Raw genomic sequence first — 21306 nt, forward strand, 5'->3', positions numbered from 1 at the left:
AATTTATACATGTATATATATATATATATATATATATATATATATATATATATATAATATGTATATATACCGTGGTACAATGTTTAATAGGTTTGATATTACCTGCAAAAGGTTCCACAAATGAGACGCCTGTGCCGTGGGCTGGGTGACAATAGAACATCCCGCTCCCAGCACCATAATCTTGGTCGTCGATTTGTTATATAATTCCCTGTACATGACGTCAGTTCCGGTGCCTCCGTTACACTGGAAGAGAGATAGAGAGAGAGAGAGAGAGTCATGAATGTAACTCAGTTAAACAATTTCTCCGTTTTGGTAATAGACATGACAAATAAAAACGTTTTAGTTGGCTATCACTGTTGTATAGACATGTTGGAGTTTGTATCCCCCTATTTGTATAGAATTGTTAATATTTTAGTTGTGATATTATATTCATATAATATGAAATCGTTTTCCATTTGTGTCTGTGAGTATCATTTGTACATGTAGACCTTAATCTGTGTAATTCCGCCTCTGGTACCCAGTCACATTTCTATAATAAAGAACTTTTTTTCCAATTCAATTTAATTATTTTTTTATATTGTGTGTCACGTTGCAAAAGGAATGGTTTTTAGTGTTGTCATTTGTAACATTCTAACTGTGCAATTTGATCGATAAAGTGGTTTTTACTTCGATTCTCTTTTTTTTTTTCTTCATTCTCCTCCAGTTGTACTTATCATTTTACACCATATGTGCCGTATTCATCAAAATAAATACCAAGAAATTTCTATTTCAACAAAAAGGCACTTTTGAAACCTACAACGAAAACAAGTGTCTGAATAAACGTCTTTGCGTGTGTTTGGAGGGAGGGGGGGGGGTGTTCTAAAACACTTGCATATTATAGATATTTCTCACAATCACAATGATTTTGTCATTGTCATATTGTCACCATACACCTTATTGACACGTCCTTCCGCGGATGAAAACGTGGCCGTGTCTTTGCATTTGTATCTTGCTACTTTAATTAACCTTCAAATGAGGAACAATCAGTGTGCTCTAAGAGCAGGTTGAAAACGACTAGATACTAATCATAGTGTCAAAGAGCCTTCGGTTTTGTATCTGCAAACAGGGTGACAAATAGGAATGACATTCACATCAACAGGCACAGAACATGAAATATTCTGAATTGAAACTCTTACGATACTTGCATGACTTGCGAATGCAGTTTATAATTAAGCACCTTTTCGGCCTCGTTCTCCGCGATGTTTAGAGACCTTCTACAGCGTATAGACGTCAGGAACACACTCACACACATAATTCATACATACACTCAGGTCAATGATGAAACACTCCTTTCAAGTGAACGCATCAGGAGCGACTGACTATAGCCCAATCCATTTGTTATTGTAATAATGCCTGATGTTTGAGAAGCTATGATTAACTCTTTGTGTACCAGGATCTTTCGAAAAGTGAGCACAGCGCTATAGGGTATTCTCTGCCAGTCGGCATCAAACCAAACAAAGGATAATAAGATATGACACTCATTTGAATGTTGTAATCAGGCAAACAAAACTGTGGTATCAAAATCATTGAGCAATGTTGTAATGTTGTAAACTGAGGGTCCCGGATGCACTTTGAGAAAATTATGTTCATCATTGCACCTGGGAGCATTTTTACTTGTGCAATTTCCCACCTTTCAGACCAGAAAGGTGCAAAGCTGCACCCGTTATGAAGGTGCTACAATTATGATAATTGTGTCACTTGTAAAGGTGCAAAGTTTGACCTATTTTTCTTAGATAGTGGAATATCATTTAAATCAATTAACTTAGAAGATACGTTCATAATGATTAGCCCACAGCAATCACTGGAATGTTTTATGATGTGTAGATGAAAAGTTCTATTCTATAGTGTGACCTCTTTATCTCTCTTGCTATACAATCTTTAACTAGAAGTTACAATCAAGTTTTAGTTTGTTCGATTGTTTCGCTCACAGTCACATTTATACTGTAATGCGTACAGAAAATCATTTGAAATTACAAAGCAGTGTCAAAACCATTGATTGCGCTGTCTAACAGGTTGTTGATAGATGAAAAGAGTGTTGGCCTGGTCATGTCAATTGTGTTAAAATCCCCATTCGAGCCTTGCTAAAACGCTTCGTTTTGATAATAGTGAATTAAATACATTCCGTGCAGAGCATGCGGGTAGGGAAATAGTTTATGAAGCACACTTTCTTATTGCGTCAATCGAATGAAAGATATGATATACTGTAAAAATAGTAAAAGAGGGTCTAAATCAGAAAAGTAATTATACAGGAAACAAATACATACAAGAAGGTCAAAAGTTAACTCTCAGAGATGTGTCAAACAAGTGAATTATATCATTGTCTCACACGCTCGTTCCCTTTCTCTCTCTCTCTCTCTATCTCTCTCTCTCTCGCTCACTCTCTCTTATCCATGTTTCAATGAAAAAGGCACAATTTACAAGCTACATCACTTAATAAAATTTCATCAATCTAACTCCTGTCGGTGGATGACAATGATAATATTAATATAGTATGACAGGAAATTTTGAAGCAGGGGCTGGTACTAAGTTGACAACAAAAATACTTGAAATTCTTGAAGAAAAACAAATTATCAAATTCCTTTAGAGAGATCCAATAACACACACACACACACACACACACACACACATACATATATATGTGTATAATATATATATATATATATATATATATATATATATATATATAATATATATGTTTAAGATTATACATATATAATATATATAACAGCCCCATGTTTCTGCTCGGAGTCTACGAAGATATTCTCTCCCTCTATCTCTCTCTCTCTCTCTCTCTCTCTCTCTCTCTCTATATATATATATATATATATATATATATATATATATATATAATATAAATTGTCAAGACTCCCAAAGAAGGCTTAGGACGCCAAAAATTTGAATCGAATAAATTCATGCTTTATTGGGCAAAAATGCTTTGCCAGTTTGTGTCTTCGTTTCTTCGTGGAGCCAACACGTGGATCTCATCATAATATTATGATATATTCTATATTATAGAAAGGGGGAGATAAGGAACATCATGGCCATTATTCTTACTCCCACTCCGCAATGTATTCAGTGCCTTCAGAGGTACATTAGCACATGGCAGACCGGTCTGTATTATACCATGCTGTACATCGTATCTCTCACAGTGAAAGGAAGTATTAGGGGATGAAATGAAGAAGCATGCATCTTCATTTCAAATGACATTAAATCGCGGCACAATTTTGCGATGAAACATTTTCCCCAAAGAGGAAAACGTGGGGTTTTGAAGAATTATCAAGAGAGGATCTTTTTTTTTCACCACCCTTTATTTGATTACCTGCGTTCTGGCGTTTCAGTATTCATCTGACCGCTGACAAACGACTGGCTATGAGAACTTCTCCTCTATTCAGCCGAAATTTTAACGTGCGGCCTTCAGCAAATAAGTCGCTTTTGATACGGCAGAAAGTACAATAACGAGCGCAGCTATCGGGTAAATGGACTCTAACAACATTGGGGAAGCCGAGTGAATAAAAGCTTCTAGCCATATCTGGAATAAGTACTGAAATACATGAAAGAATGTGAATAGCCTACTGATGGAGGTAGCTCGCTGCACCAAACAAGTAAACGAAGGACTATGAATGATCTAACACTTTATGAATGTCATTCAAAAATCTTTTTCCCATGTTTCCCCATATCCTAATTGATAGCTTTGGGAGAAACACTCGTCTCATAAAGAAAGAGAGAGAGAGAGGAATATATATGCGTATATATGTTTGTATGTATATATGTATATTATGTATATAATGTATCTATAGTTTATATATATGTACATACATGTATGTATATGTATATGTATATGTATATTTGTATACATGTATATGTGTATATAATGTACATATGTATATATATGTATATATTTATATGAAATTATACATATATATATATATATATATATATGTATACATATACTTATGGAGAGAAAGAGAAAGAGAGAGAGAGAAAAGTGATGACACATACACATGAAGAAAAAAGGATGACATGATGAGAGAAAGTGTGTGTGAGAGGGGGACGGAGTGAGAAAGAGAAAGAGAGAGAGAGAGAGAGAGGGAGAGAGAGAGAGAAAATGGAACCGAAAGACAAAGAGAAGGAGAAAAAGAATAATACACTGCTATACAGACAGAGAGAGAAAGTCAGAGGTAGAATGAGATAACATGCATGATCTCCTGATAAATGCATTTACTGATCGCATCAATATTTCTTTTTGTGATATTAATTTGTTGCAGAGCATTCATGGTTTACATAGGCCAAAACGACAATGGAACTCTTCCCAGGAAATTACACTGGTGATAATCGAATTCGGAACGGTATTGGTTTGTTATTAAAAAGGAAAAAAAAAAACACACAGAAGAAAAGCCAGAACGAAGAAGAAATCATGCGACTCTGGATTGTATGATATGATTAGATTACCTGCCGTGACGCCCTGAGGGCGTTGAAAATCGTTGGAATCCCACAAGCCCATCTTGGAGAAACAAGAAGAAAATAGACAACCATCATGTGCCTTTTGTGATGGTATCGTACCGGGAAGTCCCCCGTGCCCGTCCGGTCATAATCGACAAGGGGCCAAGCAGCCCAAAATTCCGATGGCTCGTGGTGTCGGGTTTCCCGGTATCGTGCAACGCACTTTAGGAAATTATGATTATGGAGGTGATGTTACAATTTGCATCGACAGGGGAACCAGTAATAATCTATGTAAATGGTTGTCATGACTACAAAAACGATAAAGATAGGGAGGGTGAGACAGAAAGCACGTGTAACTGAAGACCAGTAGTTCAGAGCTTTGTGCGTCACTTATACCAGGTTTTTATGTTTTTATCGAAAGAGCTGTCTCTTCGTGTAAAATAAATAATGGAGTTTCAGGAGGTAAGCGGAGTGGTTTTGACATTGTTGAATTTGAAACAGTGTACTGTATTTATTATATCAATAGCTCCAGCCCCAATCTGTCCTAGTAAATCAAACAGATCAAATGCTGCATGCAAACCTAGAGCCCTTTTAATAAGTCGAAATTGTTAGAGTTAACCGACACAAATCATTATACTCTGCTAATGAAATAATGCGTTAGTCCATCAATTTCTCATTCTGTTCACTAAACTCAATTTTCCCTTGTTCTGGTAGATGTCCCTATGATTATTAGTACGTACATTTATTGCATTCTATTTTTCAGATAAAGTTTTCATCCAAACATTTTATTTTCGACAAATTTCTATTCATTTCAGCATTTTCCCCAAGAATACAATATACATATAATGTTTTACAAACACATTCAAACACATACAATATAAAAATGTAAAATGTTGAATTGAGCTTGAATTAAAATTGAATTGAATGAAATTGAATTGAACTAAATTGAATTGAATTGAATTGGATTGAATTGAATTGAATTGAATTGCATTGAATTGCATTGAATTGAATTGAAATGAAATGAAATGTGGGTCTCAACAAGCAAATCATTACCATTTCAGATTCAATTATAAGTTTACAACTTCTGGTAAAATCTTTCCGCGTGGAAGAATTTAAAATTGATATTTATATTGCAATGCTTAAAAAGATATAGGAGTTACCCATTTTATGCTAACATGTTTTCAAAGAAAACAATTAACATTTCAGTTTCAGTGATAATTTATCAAATTTTGAACTCCAAACTGATTTAATCTACGCCTTCGCGTCAGCGACATACACTTCCAAATTAAGGCAATGAACGAAAAGTATGTGACAAAAAGTAACGTAAAGCCTGGCGTAGTTTATAGATGTTTTGTATGTTATTTTTTATATCAACTAATCTATATGGCCAAACTAAAAAAAATGCGATAATTACTTCTGCAGTACTTTGACTTTACTCTTGTACTTGCGAAATATTTGATCTTTATTGCAGAGACCTCTAACAAGTTTGCGGGAAAAAAAAACCAATAACAACAATAACTTTCTGCATTTTTCTAGTAACTCTGTTAGTTTTCAGTAGATTGGTTTGTCCCTTTTATAAATTAAGAAATTCATCACATGTTTTCATCTTCCGCAAGAACAGCTGAAGAAGCCGTCACGTCCCAACACGGTAATAAAGCTGACTGGGCAGCGGTCTTTATAGGATTCTCCATAGTTCATGAGTGTGCTATCGTCTTTCTAGTGGGGAGACGAAGAGGGGAGAGACGGAGCAGTTTAATTTCACATGAGAGAGTGGAGAACGATAAGAGAAAACACTCACCGATCTCCAGAGGAATTCTCGTCTCTGGGGGTGACGAGAGCTTTCTCCTTTACGCGACCACGAGTCCGTGGCGAGAATTTGCTTTCACGTCACAATAATCTGCCAGAATTCGTGGTAGCAGTAGCTCAAATGGTTAATAACTTGAAGAGTGTGAGCGCACGGTAACCGCAGCGGCTTTTTTTTTTTTTTTTTTTTGGGGGGGGGGGGGGGGGGGGGGGGGGGGGGGACTCGAGAAGCGGCTGATATAGATAGCAGCACAGGTCATCCACAAGTCAAACGCATCTATGTCATCAATGCAAATTTATCAGCAGTTTATTGCATAAGAATGACTGAACATGCACGGTGATTCCTACGGAGGGGGACTGGCTTCCAGTGAAGATTATGGATGAAAACAGTGTACCCTTCTACATCTTAGGGTGATTGTAAAACACTTCAAGACTTCTTGAAAATGAGTGAAATTACAGAAAACAAACGGCTTCAATTCAATCATGTGCCAGCATTTCATATTCTGTGCACATGCCTGTCAATACCAGATTACTATTTGAAGGAACATACAAACAATCGGGGAAAAAACGACGACGGAAAAGGGCATTTTTATGTAATAGTATCATGAAATACCAACTCTCTATCTACATCTTCTGTCACGCCGTCTGCTCCATCGCTATGTAATTTTTGTCTTCAGGAAAGCGAAAATCGAGATGATGAAGTCAAACTTGATTACACAGGCGGAAATGTTATCTGGATGTTTGACCAACGTCTCGAGATTTATGCAGTTGAAGGACGATAATGGAGTCGTCAAATTTACACTCCCCTCGAAGAAATTCCTGCACAAAGTTTTAATCCCATTTCAAAATGCAGAGTGATGTTGGCGATCGAAGGATACAGGGAGAGCAGAAAGAGAGCAACAAGAACTAAAAAGTAAGGAGGAAGAGAGAGAGAGAGAGAGATGGAAGAGAATAGAGAAAGGCAGATAGAGAGGGAGAAGGTAAGAGAGAGATTTTAGAGAGACCGCGCGAGACTCTTAGATGGCGCTCGAAAGGGCTCGAGATTCACCCCCTCCGGCAAGAAGCCACTAAAGTCACGCCCCCTCCATCTTTGCCGCAGCCAATGTTATTAGTTTGTTGAAACGTTTTTGCTTTTAGTCGCCCTCAAGACAACGTTAGAATCAGCAGCTTCCTGCTTATAATTCCCTGTCAATGTTTTTTATCTGCCTTTATACGAAGTTGCGCAACCTCTCTAAAAAGAAAGAGACGAAAAAGATGCAGATAAAGATTTACGAGTGCTGGGGAGCATTGACCAGAATGTATGAAAATGAAAGATAGACGGGAATGAAAAGAATGAGGAGTAGACTTGCTCAAGGAATGTTCGGAAATCGACAGGGATGAACTCTCAAGATTAGCCAGGGCACTCAAGATTTGCATAATCCCACGGGTTGGGTACTTGGGTTCGAGCACCGGAAACGTAGTGACTGTATACATAAAAATGTGTCGAAGGATAACAGTATTGCTGCCTTAAGCATCGGATGTAGTCAAAGGCGAAGGGGTGTGGTCAGATGAGCCGTCTTCCTTGTCGTTCAGTCCCACCCCCCCCCCCCCCCTTTCTCTTTCTTCCTTAAAACCCGTTGAAGACTATAGTCCCGAGTTTACTCTGCGCAGTTGCCAATGGGAAATACGTTTTATAGGAAAATCAGTCCGTCCTCAGCGGGTTAAATTTGATCCATTACATACTTATTATCTTTTTTATCTCTTATAAAAGTGCACATCTGAACACCCAATACTTGGGTTGACTTTGGTATTAAAAATGAGTGTGAAAATAGGCGCACAGACACAACTGGCTTCATTTGAATTCGAACCTAAAAAAAAAAAATAAAAAAAACAGAAACAAAAATGTGGGATTTTGTAGTTCAACAGTTGTACACACACATCTAAGATATCAGTGGCAACAACATGTACAAGTGATGTACAAATCGGAGATGGTGATGGTGTAATATCTTCTTCTTGCGTATTACACTGAAATGAACACGAATGTGTGAACACAATCTATCTTATTTGGAGCATGAATTGATCAAGCGTTATTCATATATTTGGGGGAAAGGATAATGTACGGGCCAAATAGTCAACCAAAACACGGTTTTTCAACTAATCGTTTCATTGTACAGACCAACGAAAGAATAGTTATTTATGAAGCCATTATACTCATCGCCCCTTTAATGTGTGTGACTGTCTCATGACTAGTGATGTTATTCAACGGTTGAAGCTATGGAATTTCCTTGCGAGTTTATTTCTTGTCAGATTTCGAATAAACATCTGCCGTGTCCACCTGATTACACCTATTTATACACATGTTAACGTGGATCTGGCGTGAAATTGTGCTGTTATCGATTCCATGCTCTCCTCCTCGCTCTTTACTTCGGATAGCTTATCTCCCCGCTTCCTCCACCCCCATCTCTTTCCCTCTTCCCTTCTATCTCCCCCCTACCTTATTTTTTCTCTCAGCCAGATGCTGTTATAATAGAACATTTACACCAACGACATATCAAGTTGCTGAAGTGCGAACAAAAGTATTGAAATATTCAGTGACATTTGTTAAACTTGCCGAAAGCTCTAACAACGACCCGGGAGCAATTTTGTCCCTTGTTTTGCAAGCTTAACTGTCAGCATTCCGGTTGAATGATCAGATCTCAAAGTTGTCTAAATTACGACATGCTACACCATATCAGTGTGTTAGTTACAGTACGTATAAATACGTCATGGGGTATTGTAACATTGCGTTCTACCTTTCATACCTAACACCACAAACACTTTACTATCAGCCCCAGATATCAAATATATAAAGATTGAATTCATCAAATGTGACCCTGCACCTCAAAACAAACAAAAAGTCGCCAGACATTAATTTTTAGTTCAGACCATATTCTGAAAGAACAGACGTTAAGCTTTAAAATGATGTATAACTCAAATCAAATGGACTCTCCTAACCTATCTAAATATTGGAAAGAAAGTACAAACTCAGGAAAAGTGTGAACTGAGAAAAGAGGCTCTGAAGTACAGTGTCTATTCAAGCGGTTAATCTTTACCAAACCGTGTTGGCTGTGCGATGAATGGGACAAAAAACAGGAAGTAAACAACCAGAGTAACGACAATGAAGGGATTATTGGATTAAATTGAAATTAAGCATGCCTCATTAACACATTCTGTCCATAATTAACACCAACTTTCAAAGCAGTAGCACTATCCTTTCAAAAGTTATTAGAGTTGAAAGGGAAGAGTGTGGACAAGGTTTTTCAGAAATGAAAAAGGGATTCTAAAGACACACCTAATCACACTATTCTACCAAAAATGTTCGAGATAAACTGCTAAAAAACGCACTTTCCATAAAGATTGAATTCATCTCAAATAATTATTTGTTTTCATTCTAATGTTTTATGAGAGAATTTATAATCATTGAATTCCTGTGAACTCAGTGATGACATTTGTTATTATCATTTTACTCTAGATATTTTGGCAAATCTTTACTTTCACCTACAGTGGCGTCCCCGTTCGTTCCTTTATTACTGAAGCTGCTGAGTGTAAAGACATGCAATCATATCGCGCCATGCGATCTTTTTTTTTCTGAATGGTGACAGCCAAATCACACTATCATCCTTGACAAAGGTAAAATGCTAACCTGAATCTTCTATGCAAACTGATAATTCTGTATTCCGCTGCGCCGCGTTAAGTTGTTGATTAAACACGTGGAAAAGTCAAATAAGTTTTTTTTTTTTTTTTTTTTTTTTTTTTTGGGGGGGGGGGGGGGGGGGGGGCAAATAAAACATACACAAACAGTCATTGTAGCCATCCTGACATTTGTGCAATCTTCCAGAATCTATATATTATACAACTTGTCTGTCTTTACGATTGTGCGTTGTCATGGTGATTGCACCATAGGCGCGGAATGAGGAGAAATATCTTGATAGCTGGAGGAAACCTGTCCTTAATTTGACAACCTTTCATTTCAAGTAAATCGACATTTATAAAGTTCGATGATTTCGGCGAAAAGAAATCGGGCGAAGCGCAATATAGAAAACATGAAAATTTGCCGGCGGTTAACAATTTAGTCAATCATAGATCAATAGCTAATTTTCGACTTGATGGGTCTGTCCGTGCTATAAATAGGAAATCGTTCACTGACGAAAAGAACGTAGTTATAATGTTCCATTTCCACTAATAATAATAATAATAATAATAATAATAATAATAATAATAATAATAATGACCTCTTATAATGCGCTGAAGTCCATCAAGAATGATGATCTGTTCCGAAAACTGAGAAAATTTCATTTGTCTTTACGCTATTAATGACATTTTTAAATTTAATGATTTTGTTAGTCTTATCTTTTCTTTTCCTGTTTCAATAGCGTTACTCTTGCATTTATGTTGCTCCCATCATTGCAAACATGTTAATATCGTCATTACGCCATGCAATTCAGGCAATGTACATCAATTATTATTCTTCTAAAATCATGGCCACCACAACCTCGTGAAAGATAAGTAGGTGTTATTTGCTGGCCTTCCGGAATCAGCTGCAACAGTTATTCCTTAATACAGCTCACTAAATTTCACCGAAGTGAACGAGAAAACAAGCCATTTCTTAAATGCCAAAAAAGAGGGAGTAGTAGAAATCAGTGACGTTGACTGTATGATAGTTACTTGGTGATATTCATGCCTATTGTTAAATCACATACAAATATAAACACAACTATTATTTGCGAAAGTGAATGTGGTCTCATAAGGAAACTACAGGAAATTACACGCGCGCGCTCGCGCGCGCGCACACACACACAAACATACACACACACACACATAACGGCATGTTGTGCATAGTCACTGTCACAGCTGTAACTAAAAAAGCGAAGTTCGTGCATGTGGTCATAATGATATTATGGTCAAATAAAGAGGAATAAAGTACGAGTCTTAGGGAGGAAAAATGTATCGAAAAAAACAACAACACAAAAACAAAAAACAGACGTTTATGATGGCACATATTTTATTACAAGTATACATAAATGTATTTTGACTGTTGCTGCCAAGAATCGTGTTCACCAATATCTTTGCGTTTTGCCTGTTCTTTTGGTGTGAGTCGCACATAAACCTGTGGACGTAGTTTTCCTCTATCGCAAGTTGTAGTGCAATATTCTTCTTATTTCAGCAATGAAGCCTACATTAGTGTCAGGATCTTTTGACATTGATGGATAGCTGCGTTTACATCATGCTCTTTACAATGCGCATTATTCTGTTATGTAATTTGCAGCTATTCTTTTTTTTTTTCAGGTGAAGGGGAGGGGGCAATATACATATTAAACATGATGATTCTCCGAACGTTCGTTATTTCGAAGGTTCGTTAATCCAAAAACGACAAACGGTTCGGGTTTTTTTTTTCCAAGGTCTTTTACTTCGAAAATGAAATAATTTTCACAAATAATAGAGCGATTATTGTCGCAATAAAATAAAAATCCAAGTTGCTGAGGTGATGGATATATATAGCGGCGTTTTTTTTTTTTTTTTTTTGGGGGGGGGGAGGTAATATTGTTTGTTTTTGCACATTCTCTACAAGGTGAAAGAACTTGTATCATTATTTCTGATGTAATATTTATAAATGAGAAGTATGAAATAGATAAATTGAAATTGAAATTGAAAAATACATGTTAAAAATGCTAATGATACTCCAAAGATTCGTTATTTCGAAGGTTCGTTGATCCGAAAATAAACAAAAAAAAAGTTCGTGTCTTTTCCCAAAGGTCCATTAGTCTGAAAATGAAATAAAGTTCACAAAAGAGTGATTATGGTCGCAAAAAATAACAACAAACAAACCGATAACAACAATGTTTTGAAATTGAAAAAAAATACATTTTGAAAATGCTTATGATACTCCGAAGATTCCTTATTTTGAAGGTTCGTTGATCCGAAAATAAAAAAAAAAAAGTTTGGTTTATTTTTTCTCCCAAAGGTCTGTTAGTCCGAAAATGAAATAAAGTTCACAAAACAGTTGTTATGGTCGCAAAAAAACCCGACGACAACAATGTATGCAAGATACTGAGGTAATGATAAACTCTCATTGTTAACAATTATTTTAAACACGTCCCATATGAAGTCAATTCCGCTACGACAATACTACAATGCGTTGATGAGAAGGATTACTATTCTTTTTTTCCTTAAAGGTGAGACGTTAGCTTTAAGCTTTGCGTGTCGATTGTGGGTTGGCTTCTGTAGCTGTGACGTCATCATCGTGTATAGTAAATAAAGATGCGAAATTATGAAGTTGCTTATGAATTATCTGCTTCCTTAAAAACATGATATGACATTTGATGGAACTTTGCTTTTGAGGTTTGATCTTACTAACTCATCTCCGTGATTCTGTTTGTATGAATCTTTCTCTAATCAATAGTCACTTGAACATGACGTATAGGAACTCTACCTACAGCAACCTCCCATCTAATGGATTTCCCATCTCACCATTTCGTATACTTAGCGTATCAAGGTCCTCTTATCCGCAACATCGTTAGCCACTTGCAGCATGGCAATAAAGTTGTCATTATCAATGCTATGGCTTTCTTACTTTTCCTTTACATATTAATCCACGAGATTATCAAATCACGAACCAGAACGAGATTGGATCAAGTGTGGCTCGAAAGTTACTTCCGTTATTAGCATAAAGCCGTTGCGTTAAGACCTTTGAGTCGATACATCCGTTATCATGGGTACCTCATGCAAAAAGAAAAAAAAAAGAGGGGAATACATCAAAAGGTAAACAACAACGATAAATCTTGTTTCCTAGGGCGAGTGTACTGACAAGACCTCTCCCCAGCTCTCAGAGTTTTGACCGTTTTCTAGAGTTCACTTGCACAGTTTCACCTTTCCTCCGTTCTGTTTTTTTCATACACATGATAAACGTTCTTCTATCTGAAGGGTAACTTTCTACATGCGGTGGTCACTTGGCTTGCGCTTTGGGAAGTAGACATTTGATCGCGACGTTATTTCTTCGAAGCAGTGAGTGACCGATTTCTCGAGAGTTTCGAGAACGTGCCACTTGAATGTCGAAACGGTGTCCCCGTGTCATCCGAGATGACTTCCTCGTCACGCCGGAGACCAATAAAACGAAAGTGAAGGTTTGAACAAAAATCTGGCTTTGCAAACCAGCAAAGTGGCTGTGCACATGGGACAAAGTAACTTTTTTCTTTGGCGACGAAATTCAAAAACGTGATATTGTTTGTCACAGTTGCTTTAAGGGTTAAAAAGTTTAAAAACACTATGCCTTTAGTTTCTGTTCTTCCAAAATCATATCAGTCAAAATATGTGGGGTGAAGTAGTTTCACTCTTGATACATCAAGTCCCCCGTTAGAAATGCCCACAATAACAGTAGGGGATTTTGGAGGAGTGATTGACAGATTTGAAAGTGCTCGAGACCATAACCACTATACCACTGTACGCGCAACGACGGATATAGCTGTTAGTCATTTTCGTTTGGAAAGATGAAGAAGGTGGCTTTGCTATTTGCTGTTTTAGCACGCAATCATGGATGGCAGCTTTGAATTTGCTTAAAGAATATCAGGATTGTTGCAACTGAATACAAGTAATGTTGCCCTCTAACCATTCAAGTTTAACTGATTGCTATCAAAATATCGACCCCATTCTAGTATAAAAAAAAAAAAACTTTCTTTGAAATGATTGTTACTATCGTTATCGAAATATCAATTCTCAAGTGAAAGCATAAAGTTCATGGAGTAGTTATGAAATTATAAACTCACCATTTCAAAATCCAAAGGCAAAACAATTCTAGACAGAATGTTTATGTCTATAGCTTACACACGTAGCAGTAATCAAATCGGCTTATCACAGTGATTGTTACAGGCAAGCAGATAATGTCTGTTAGTCGGGAATATAAACAAGCACGACTTTTGACTGCATATACAGTAGGTGAATTGTGAGTGACATGCTTGCTTCGCTTGGGGAAATGGGACAATGTAATGTCAAAACATTTTCTTCTAGCAATATGATGAGTAATCATAAGATTGCCCCCACGATAAATGGTGTCAGTGGAAGATACGGGGAGATGGATCAGAGATGGGGGTCGGGGTGGAGGGGTGAAGGAAACCGAGGAGAGTTAAATGAATGGTAGTAGTTTAATATTGTGTATATAGGGATATAAAACACTCCATCTTTTCTCCCACGTAAGCACTTGCTCTCTTCGATTGTTAGTCTTTTCCCTTTAAAATGACTTCAATGAGGGTCTCAGGGGGATATCTGAAACATCTACACTTTTTTCGTGTTCAAATGACCATAAGCAAGTGACAACGCTTGCCCTAGAATACAATACCTTCGGACATGGTAAGCTCTCACATTTTGTTTCTTTGCTTGACAAGCATCGAAAACATGATAACCAGTAAATCTCCAGAGTGTTGGATGCAGTTCCTTGTTCGCTGCAGGACAAAAAGGTACGAAAAAAAATCTTACACTGCTCGGGGATTTGTATCAACTGCATAATCAGTCACTTAGAGCGGGGAAAAAACACAACGCTCTCACACGAAATGTATATCTGTTGAGAAGTGTATCCCAGTGCCTTGACACTGTTTCAATTACCTTATACGTTCGCATTTGAGGTATCGGGTGTTTCGAAGGAGTATTATTGACAACTTCTAGAGCGTCCACTCGGTTATTCATCCGTGGCCATAGTGGCTGTCCAAATGGGACATCGGAAGCTTCCGGTTCAAGTTGGCCGTTTTTACCCATTTTATCTTTCAGCTGCAGAAGTAGAGTATGTCCATCTTACCTTCTGTATCTCTTTAAAAATATTCAACGTTCAATCGAAATGAGCAGCAAGTTCAACTTGAAGAGTGTGCTGAAAATCAACATGCTATCTTATTAACAGATTTTTTCTCCACTATCAAACATTGGCAATGACATTAGCCACAAGACATTATAAAGAGGAAAAGAGTCGGAAATAGAAAATTAAAAAGGAAGAGAGAAAGGTGAAACCGTCAGCCCATATCCCGAGAGGGTGCTCCAAAATGAAATGTGAATTTAACAAGTGTTGAAGGATTTGTAAAATTTGAAAGATGGTTGGGGAAATCGGAATATCAGTTCAAAAGTTATGAGTTTTGTTTTGTTTTTGTTTTTTTGGGGGGGAGGGGTGGTGTCTAGATGCAACAGTGTTTTTCGTCACATACTGATAAACAATGGAAAGATATCATATAAGGGAAAAAAGAAAACTTTTTTTTCCGCATGTTGAACTAATTTGTTAGCATTCGCCGACTTCACATTGGTGAGTGAACGTGGTATAGAAAATGTATGCACTCAGCAGCACTGTACGGACCAGCATTAGCTACAAATAAGAGACATGATCCTACAAGTTATTCCTCGATGAAATTTGTAACATAGGTAATTTGTATTGCTCAGCCAAATTATAAAAATCGTGTTGTGATTATCTATGTGTACTGGCTCCGTGTGAATGAGAACTAATACGTATCGCTCTTGAAATAACGACATTCATGGCAAAGACATTAGGAATGCTCAAGTCTTGGCTGTACCTAATTGTAATTGTCAAAGACCTTCCCATTTTTTTTCATGATACTGCCAGACGTCATTGTCAGAATTCTCACTAACGAATTTCTCCTATTACAAGGCTAGCAGGTATAAACGAATAGCCTTGCCCGGATTTATTACCTTTCCGCCCTTCAACTGGCAACCTATACGATAAACGACTTGTTTCTAAGAATTCAAGCTATTCAATGGGTAATCTCGAAGACAATCATAGACTATACGATATTGTCAGCTGCGTTCGCGTCCGCACTCAAACATAATCATTTATCATGTTCTCGTGCTCGACGTAATAATAATTGTCTCTCATTTCTTGTGACGGGGTGATGTGCATTGTCATCGATACTTTGTAAATACACAGCTTCTTATAGTAGTAGCAGATGATGAATAACCGTCTAAATAATTATATCAATACTTCACCAATATTACCATACTCTGCGAGGACACATGTTATCATACATATATAGGACAAGTCCCGAGAATACTCAGGCAAGTGTCTATGGGAAATGCGTGTTAAAGCAAAATCAGTCCGTCCCCAACGGGTTAAGCTCTCACATCAGAATAAAGGTAAGCTGTCATCTACCCGGGTCAAGACGTCCTGATAAAAAAAAAGGGGTGCGGGGGAACGCCGTTTCTTTAATATACGGCTCATTTTATCGTCCTTGTAAAACCAAATGATTTGTGTGTGTGTGTGTGTGTGTGTGTGTGTGTGTGTGTGTGTGTGTGTGTGTGTGTGTGTGTGTGTTCGTTCGTTTGTTTGTTTGTTTGTTTTTACTTGAAAAGATTAGTCTACCCGGTTGTCATGGTCCATCTCATCACATGCGCTACAATCTAGGCAACGGTGTGCACTCTGCATTACCCAGCCGAGCAAATCCACGCCAAGATGGAAAGAGATTTTAAATGATTCAATTGCCTAGTGATGACGTTAGAATGAACGGCCGGATTGAGGCAGAAAAAAAAATACCGTGTCTTGAAGAAAGATAAAACAACAACGACGATGACATCCACAAGACAGTGTTGGTTGAAGACCGAGTAGGATGGACACTGTGTTCATAATGATTTGCTCGATTCGTTCGCTGCTCACCGAGGTACATTCGAAAACCATGAATAGTATACCGGTCAGCGAATAATGCTCATCGGAGCGTACACTCATCGGTAACGGTTGTCTCTAAATCGAATTTTTCTTCAGCTGTGTGTCTGTGTGTGTTCTTTATGCACAGAGATCAGGGCCAAAGCAGTACACAGTTTCTTACGGGGATGCTCGGATCTACCAGCCTCCCCACTCTATGGTATCATTATACGCAAGCTGTTTGTTTGTTTGTTTTGTTTTTTTTTCTAATGATGAATGCTTTCTCTGGCATTAAATGTTTGGTGGGTAATTGGTCCATGGGCCAGGCCAGATATTGGTACCATCTGAGGTGGCAAAACCTTTTTGGTGTCATTTTGTTTGTCGGGCATAGATATGCTTATCAAGCTATGATAGCATTTCCAAATGAGTAGCTTAGTCATAGTAAATGAATTTCTAACCAATTTGGTCTCGCTGTTATATCCCTATACTTCTGAATCGAAACTAACCGCCATAAAGAGCACTGTCTTCTGTATGTTCCATAGAGCTGTAAAATGCAGCTCTATGGTATGTTCACAGGTGTTCTGTTGTAAACGCGGTGCGCTTAGTCTTTATTCAAAGCAGCGAAGGGAATATCCAAAGGTTATGATGTCCACAGCGCTTAGTCTTTATTCTAGACGGCGAAGGGAATGTCCAAAGCACACGATACAGTGTAAATCCTTTTATCTAAAAACAACAACGACAATAAAAGCAATTCCTCGTGAATTTTACCGTATCTTTCAATTATTTATCATTTTCCTGCGAAAACGCTACGGTGAAAACGCTGATACCACGCCAATGTCGCTTTATTTCCCTCCAACAATGAAAGATAATGCAAAAACAATGTACCGGTACACTACAATACATTATAATAAATAACATTGTAAATGAACAGAGTGATTTTTGTTTAAAACTGATGTATTTGTTGATAGGGTGGTATAAAAACAGTATAGATAATCCCTTTTATGAGGAACTTTAGATATGATAACGGTACATTGGTCTAGATAAAGAACTAAGCGCACCGCGTGGCAGCTGTGGACATCATAACCCTTTGGATATTCCCTTCGCTGCCTTGAATAAAGACTAAGCGCACCGCGTTTACAACAGAAACCTGTGGACATACAGAAGGCAGTGCTCTTCTTTGTATAGCGGTTTAGTTTCGATTCAGAAGTATAGGGATATAAATACGAGACCAAATTGGTTAAAAATTCATTTATTATGACTAAGCTACTCATTTGGAAATGCTATCATAGCTTGATAAGCATATCTATGCCCGACAAACAAAATGACACCAAAAAGGTTGTGCCACCTCAGATGGTACCAACAACCCATTTTTCGGGTCTTGGCCCATGGACTAAATATCATCGTAACACTTCGCTTCTGTTGCCTTTTAAATGTGTGTATATTATTGTGTCTGTAGGTATGAAGCATGTTTTTGCAACCGACAAAATAATACCCGCCCAACTTCACAACTGGAACTCAAGAAAGTAGGCCTACACTTCTTGCATGCTGCTAGTGATCTAGTATTCTATGTTACATGTGTCTCATCATAGGGCAGCATTGCAAGCAAAACAACTCGTTCACATGAATCGTGTCCACGAATCCTAACTCTACAACATTACAATATTTTGTATCGGCATTCCATGACAGGCGACGAGTTGAATAACACGGCTCAATATCACTGCCACGACAATTATTGTGATAATCATTTTACTAATCGCGCACCTAGGACGTGATTGCGCTCCACCCCCACCCCCCGAAGAAGAATAATGATTAACTGGATATTAGAAGCCATGTATAACCTTGACCATTCTGTATCTGTGCCCGCTTTAATCCCATTTAGACGCACGATGTCATTACCAAAATGTTGAGAGTTTAGCACACACACACACAAATCAAACTACATCTTCCTGTCTAATTGCGCACTATTCCTCTTTTCCTAATCCTCCCCAAATCTGTTTTTTTTTCTCTTTCTCTTCTCAAACAGTACACTATCTCCTCTGTCGTTTATTGTCACTGACGTAATTTCTATTTGTTCTTAGATTTAGAAATTTAGACCCATACACCAAGAGAGGGAGAGAGAGGTACAACAAGACCTTTTACAGTAGCATAATTACTGTAACCTAGCTTCTACCATAATTTATCCACCAATACTTCGGTATTTGTTGCAATCATTCAATGTCAACAGTTTCATATAGTTGGATATGACTAGCATTGTCGTTGTTATTACAACTGATTGGTAAACTGCCCTTCATCGACGTAGATAAGGACTGAATAATTGATCAGTGTTTTAGTAGTAGTCATGACAAAAGAAAGCATGGGAATACATCAATGTTATAATATACTCGTTCGAATCCTGCTCGAGTATGCATGCCCATGATTTCTTTTGTCATGACCACTACTAAAACACTGATCAAAGCTGGACTCGGTGCTTATGTAAGTCGATGCAGGTCAATTTGTTAATCAGTTGCAATAAAAGAAAAAAAAACTCGCCACACGAATTTCTCGATTTTGGATGTTCGTTGTTGTCAGTTGTTTTCCCTTCAACGCGAGCCTGGAGTATGCACAATGGCGCATCATAACTCTGCAATGATAATGTATGTTTTGAGGCGATAATGACTGGAGCTCATTAAAAACGTGTTCCAGGGGTAAATTTCAAGAGGAAGTATCCCATCTGAGCTTTTAGCAATAAAGGCTCTGTAGTGATTGTGATAGGAATGTAATTAGAAAGGTAACCAAAACTAATGGGACATCAGTTATGAAGACCCTATATCATCTAAATGGATGTTTGTTTTTGATATTATACAAACTCTCCCGTGAATGAAATAATCATGCACCGTGGAGACTGCTCGTTAAAGGACTGATACAGTTTTGGTTGAGATGTGGCTTGAGGTTTCCAACGTTGTTTTTCTTTTCTTTTTTTCTTTTATGGTGATTTTTTTTTTTTTAGATAATGAGAAACCTCTTATGACATATCATGAAAAGCATAACGTTCTAAGAGGAATTCAACGTTTATTTTGTTTTGAAATGGCTGGGTTATCCAAAACAAAGATGACCAAACTTATTTAACGTGGCGTTTATGGTTCTAATCAACGACTGATCTTTAAAATTGCCAACTTTCAAGTGCCTGTACACGGGCTAAACTGTTCGAGCTTATCGTAATAGAAGTTTAAGACTTCGGGATAATCGTTTACCTTAGGAACGTCGTGTGAGCGTAAAGTTTCTTTTCAGCGAACATATGATTGATGCAACTTTCTCTTGCCTTTAGGAGATTCTATGATGTAACGTCCTTGATATTACTTGTAACATAACGGTAAGGAATAATACCTCGTCCAGAAGATGTAAATACATTGGCCTTCAAGGCACATGCTGATGGCTGAGAAGGACATAAACAACGTGTCGGTCTGTAGCTATACCACTACAATTCATCCGAAATGTTTAGATTATCACAGTTATAATGAATACTGAACGACATGAACACGATGAAAATCTTCTTGGCTTATGGCAAATTTTAGCTTGACTACTTAGTACCGAGGCTCCATACATGTCTATTGTTTCACTGTGGCAATGAAAATATCATACTCTCATTTGGGTTTCGCGTAAACAAGTCTGGGGGAAAATCACAGTACAGGCGAATGCATCACCGTGACACGTGATACCTCCCTGCACTTGAAATTATAGGCACCTTGATTAGAAATGTGGGGTATCAAGAAAAAATGACAATATTGCTACATGGAAGATGAGATCCCCGCTCAGTTAGAAAAGCTCAAGAACAAAATAAAAAGGAATAGATGATTGACACGCCTATCCTCACACATCCTCATCGTCTCACATACATACAGCATGTCATATTATAGACATGTTTGTGATCGACTGATGAGAGTGGAAAACAAGACACAACAAGACGAAGTAAAAACGAAATGCACAAACACACGAACGAGCACTGTTCGATGACAAACGGTAGCTTAGAGCACAGTTTATCTAACGATGTCAAGCAGAGGACGCCCATAGTGCGTAACTTGCCTGGGGTCTTGAGCAAAACGATCCTTCAGCGGTTGAGAAAAAGGATCATTTGCTCATATACAACTTCATCTAATGCTTGGAAAGAGGGGAAAATACCGCCCGAGGTAAACTTGTTAAAGACCAATATTTCTCAAACTGTGGTAACAATTGAACATTCGAGAATGTCGATGGCTTCCAACTGCGTTGAATGACGTCGCAAAATCGATGGGTTCTATCCATTACTCAATCTCGGTTTCTGGGACCGCTCAATTCATGTATCAACCAGATTGAAGTATAAGAGAAGAAGGTAGGATGAAGACAAGGAGATGAAGAGAAAAAAAAGAACAACA

General features: G+C 37.7%; 1 protein-coding gene across 1 annotated transcript in view; it reads right to left on the minus strand.

Annotated features, from left to right (window-relative positions):
- The window catches only part of LOC139723028 (gamma-aminobutyric acid type B receptor subunit 1-like), a 102334-nt gene that overhangs the window by 27082 nt on the left and 53946 nt on the right, over positions 1-21306 (minus strand). Inside the window, exon 2 of the mRNA XM_071634305.1 lies at positions 103-243. Coding sequence (XP_071490406.1) covers positions 103-243 — 141 coding nt within the window. The remainder of the gene's footprint in view (positions 1-102; positions 244-21306) is intronic.

This window comes from Diadema antillarum, unplaced genomic scaffold (genome assembly GCF_040938485.1).
Source record: "Diadema antillarum isolate AM-2024a unplaced genomic scaffold, OU_Dant_1.0 scf00000180, whole genome shotgun sequence".
Lineage (NCBI taxonomy): Eukaryota > Metazoa > Echinodermata > Echinoidea > Diadematoida > Diadematidae > Diadema > Diadema antillarum.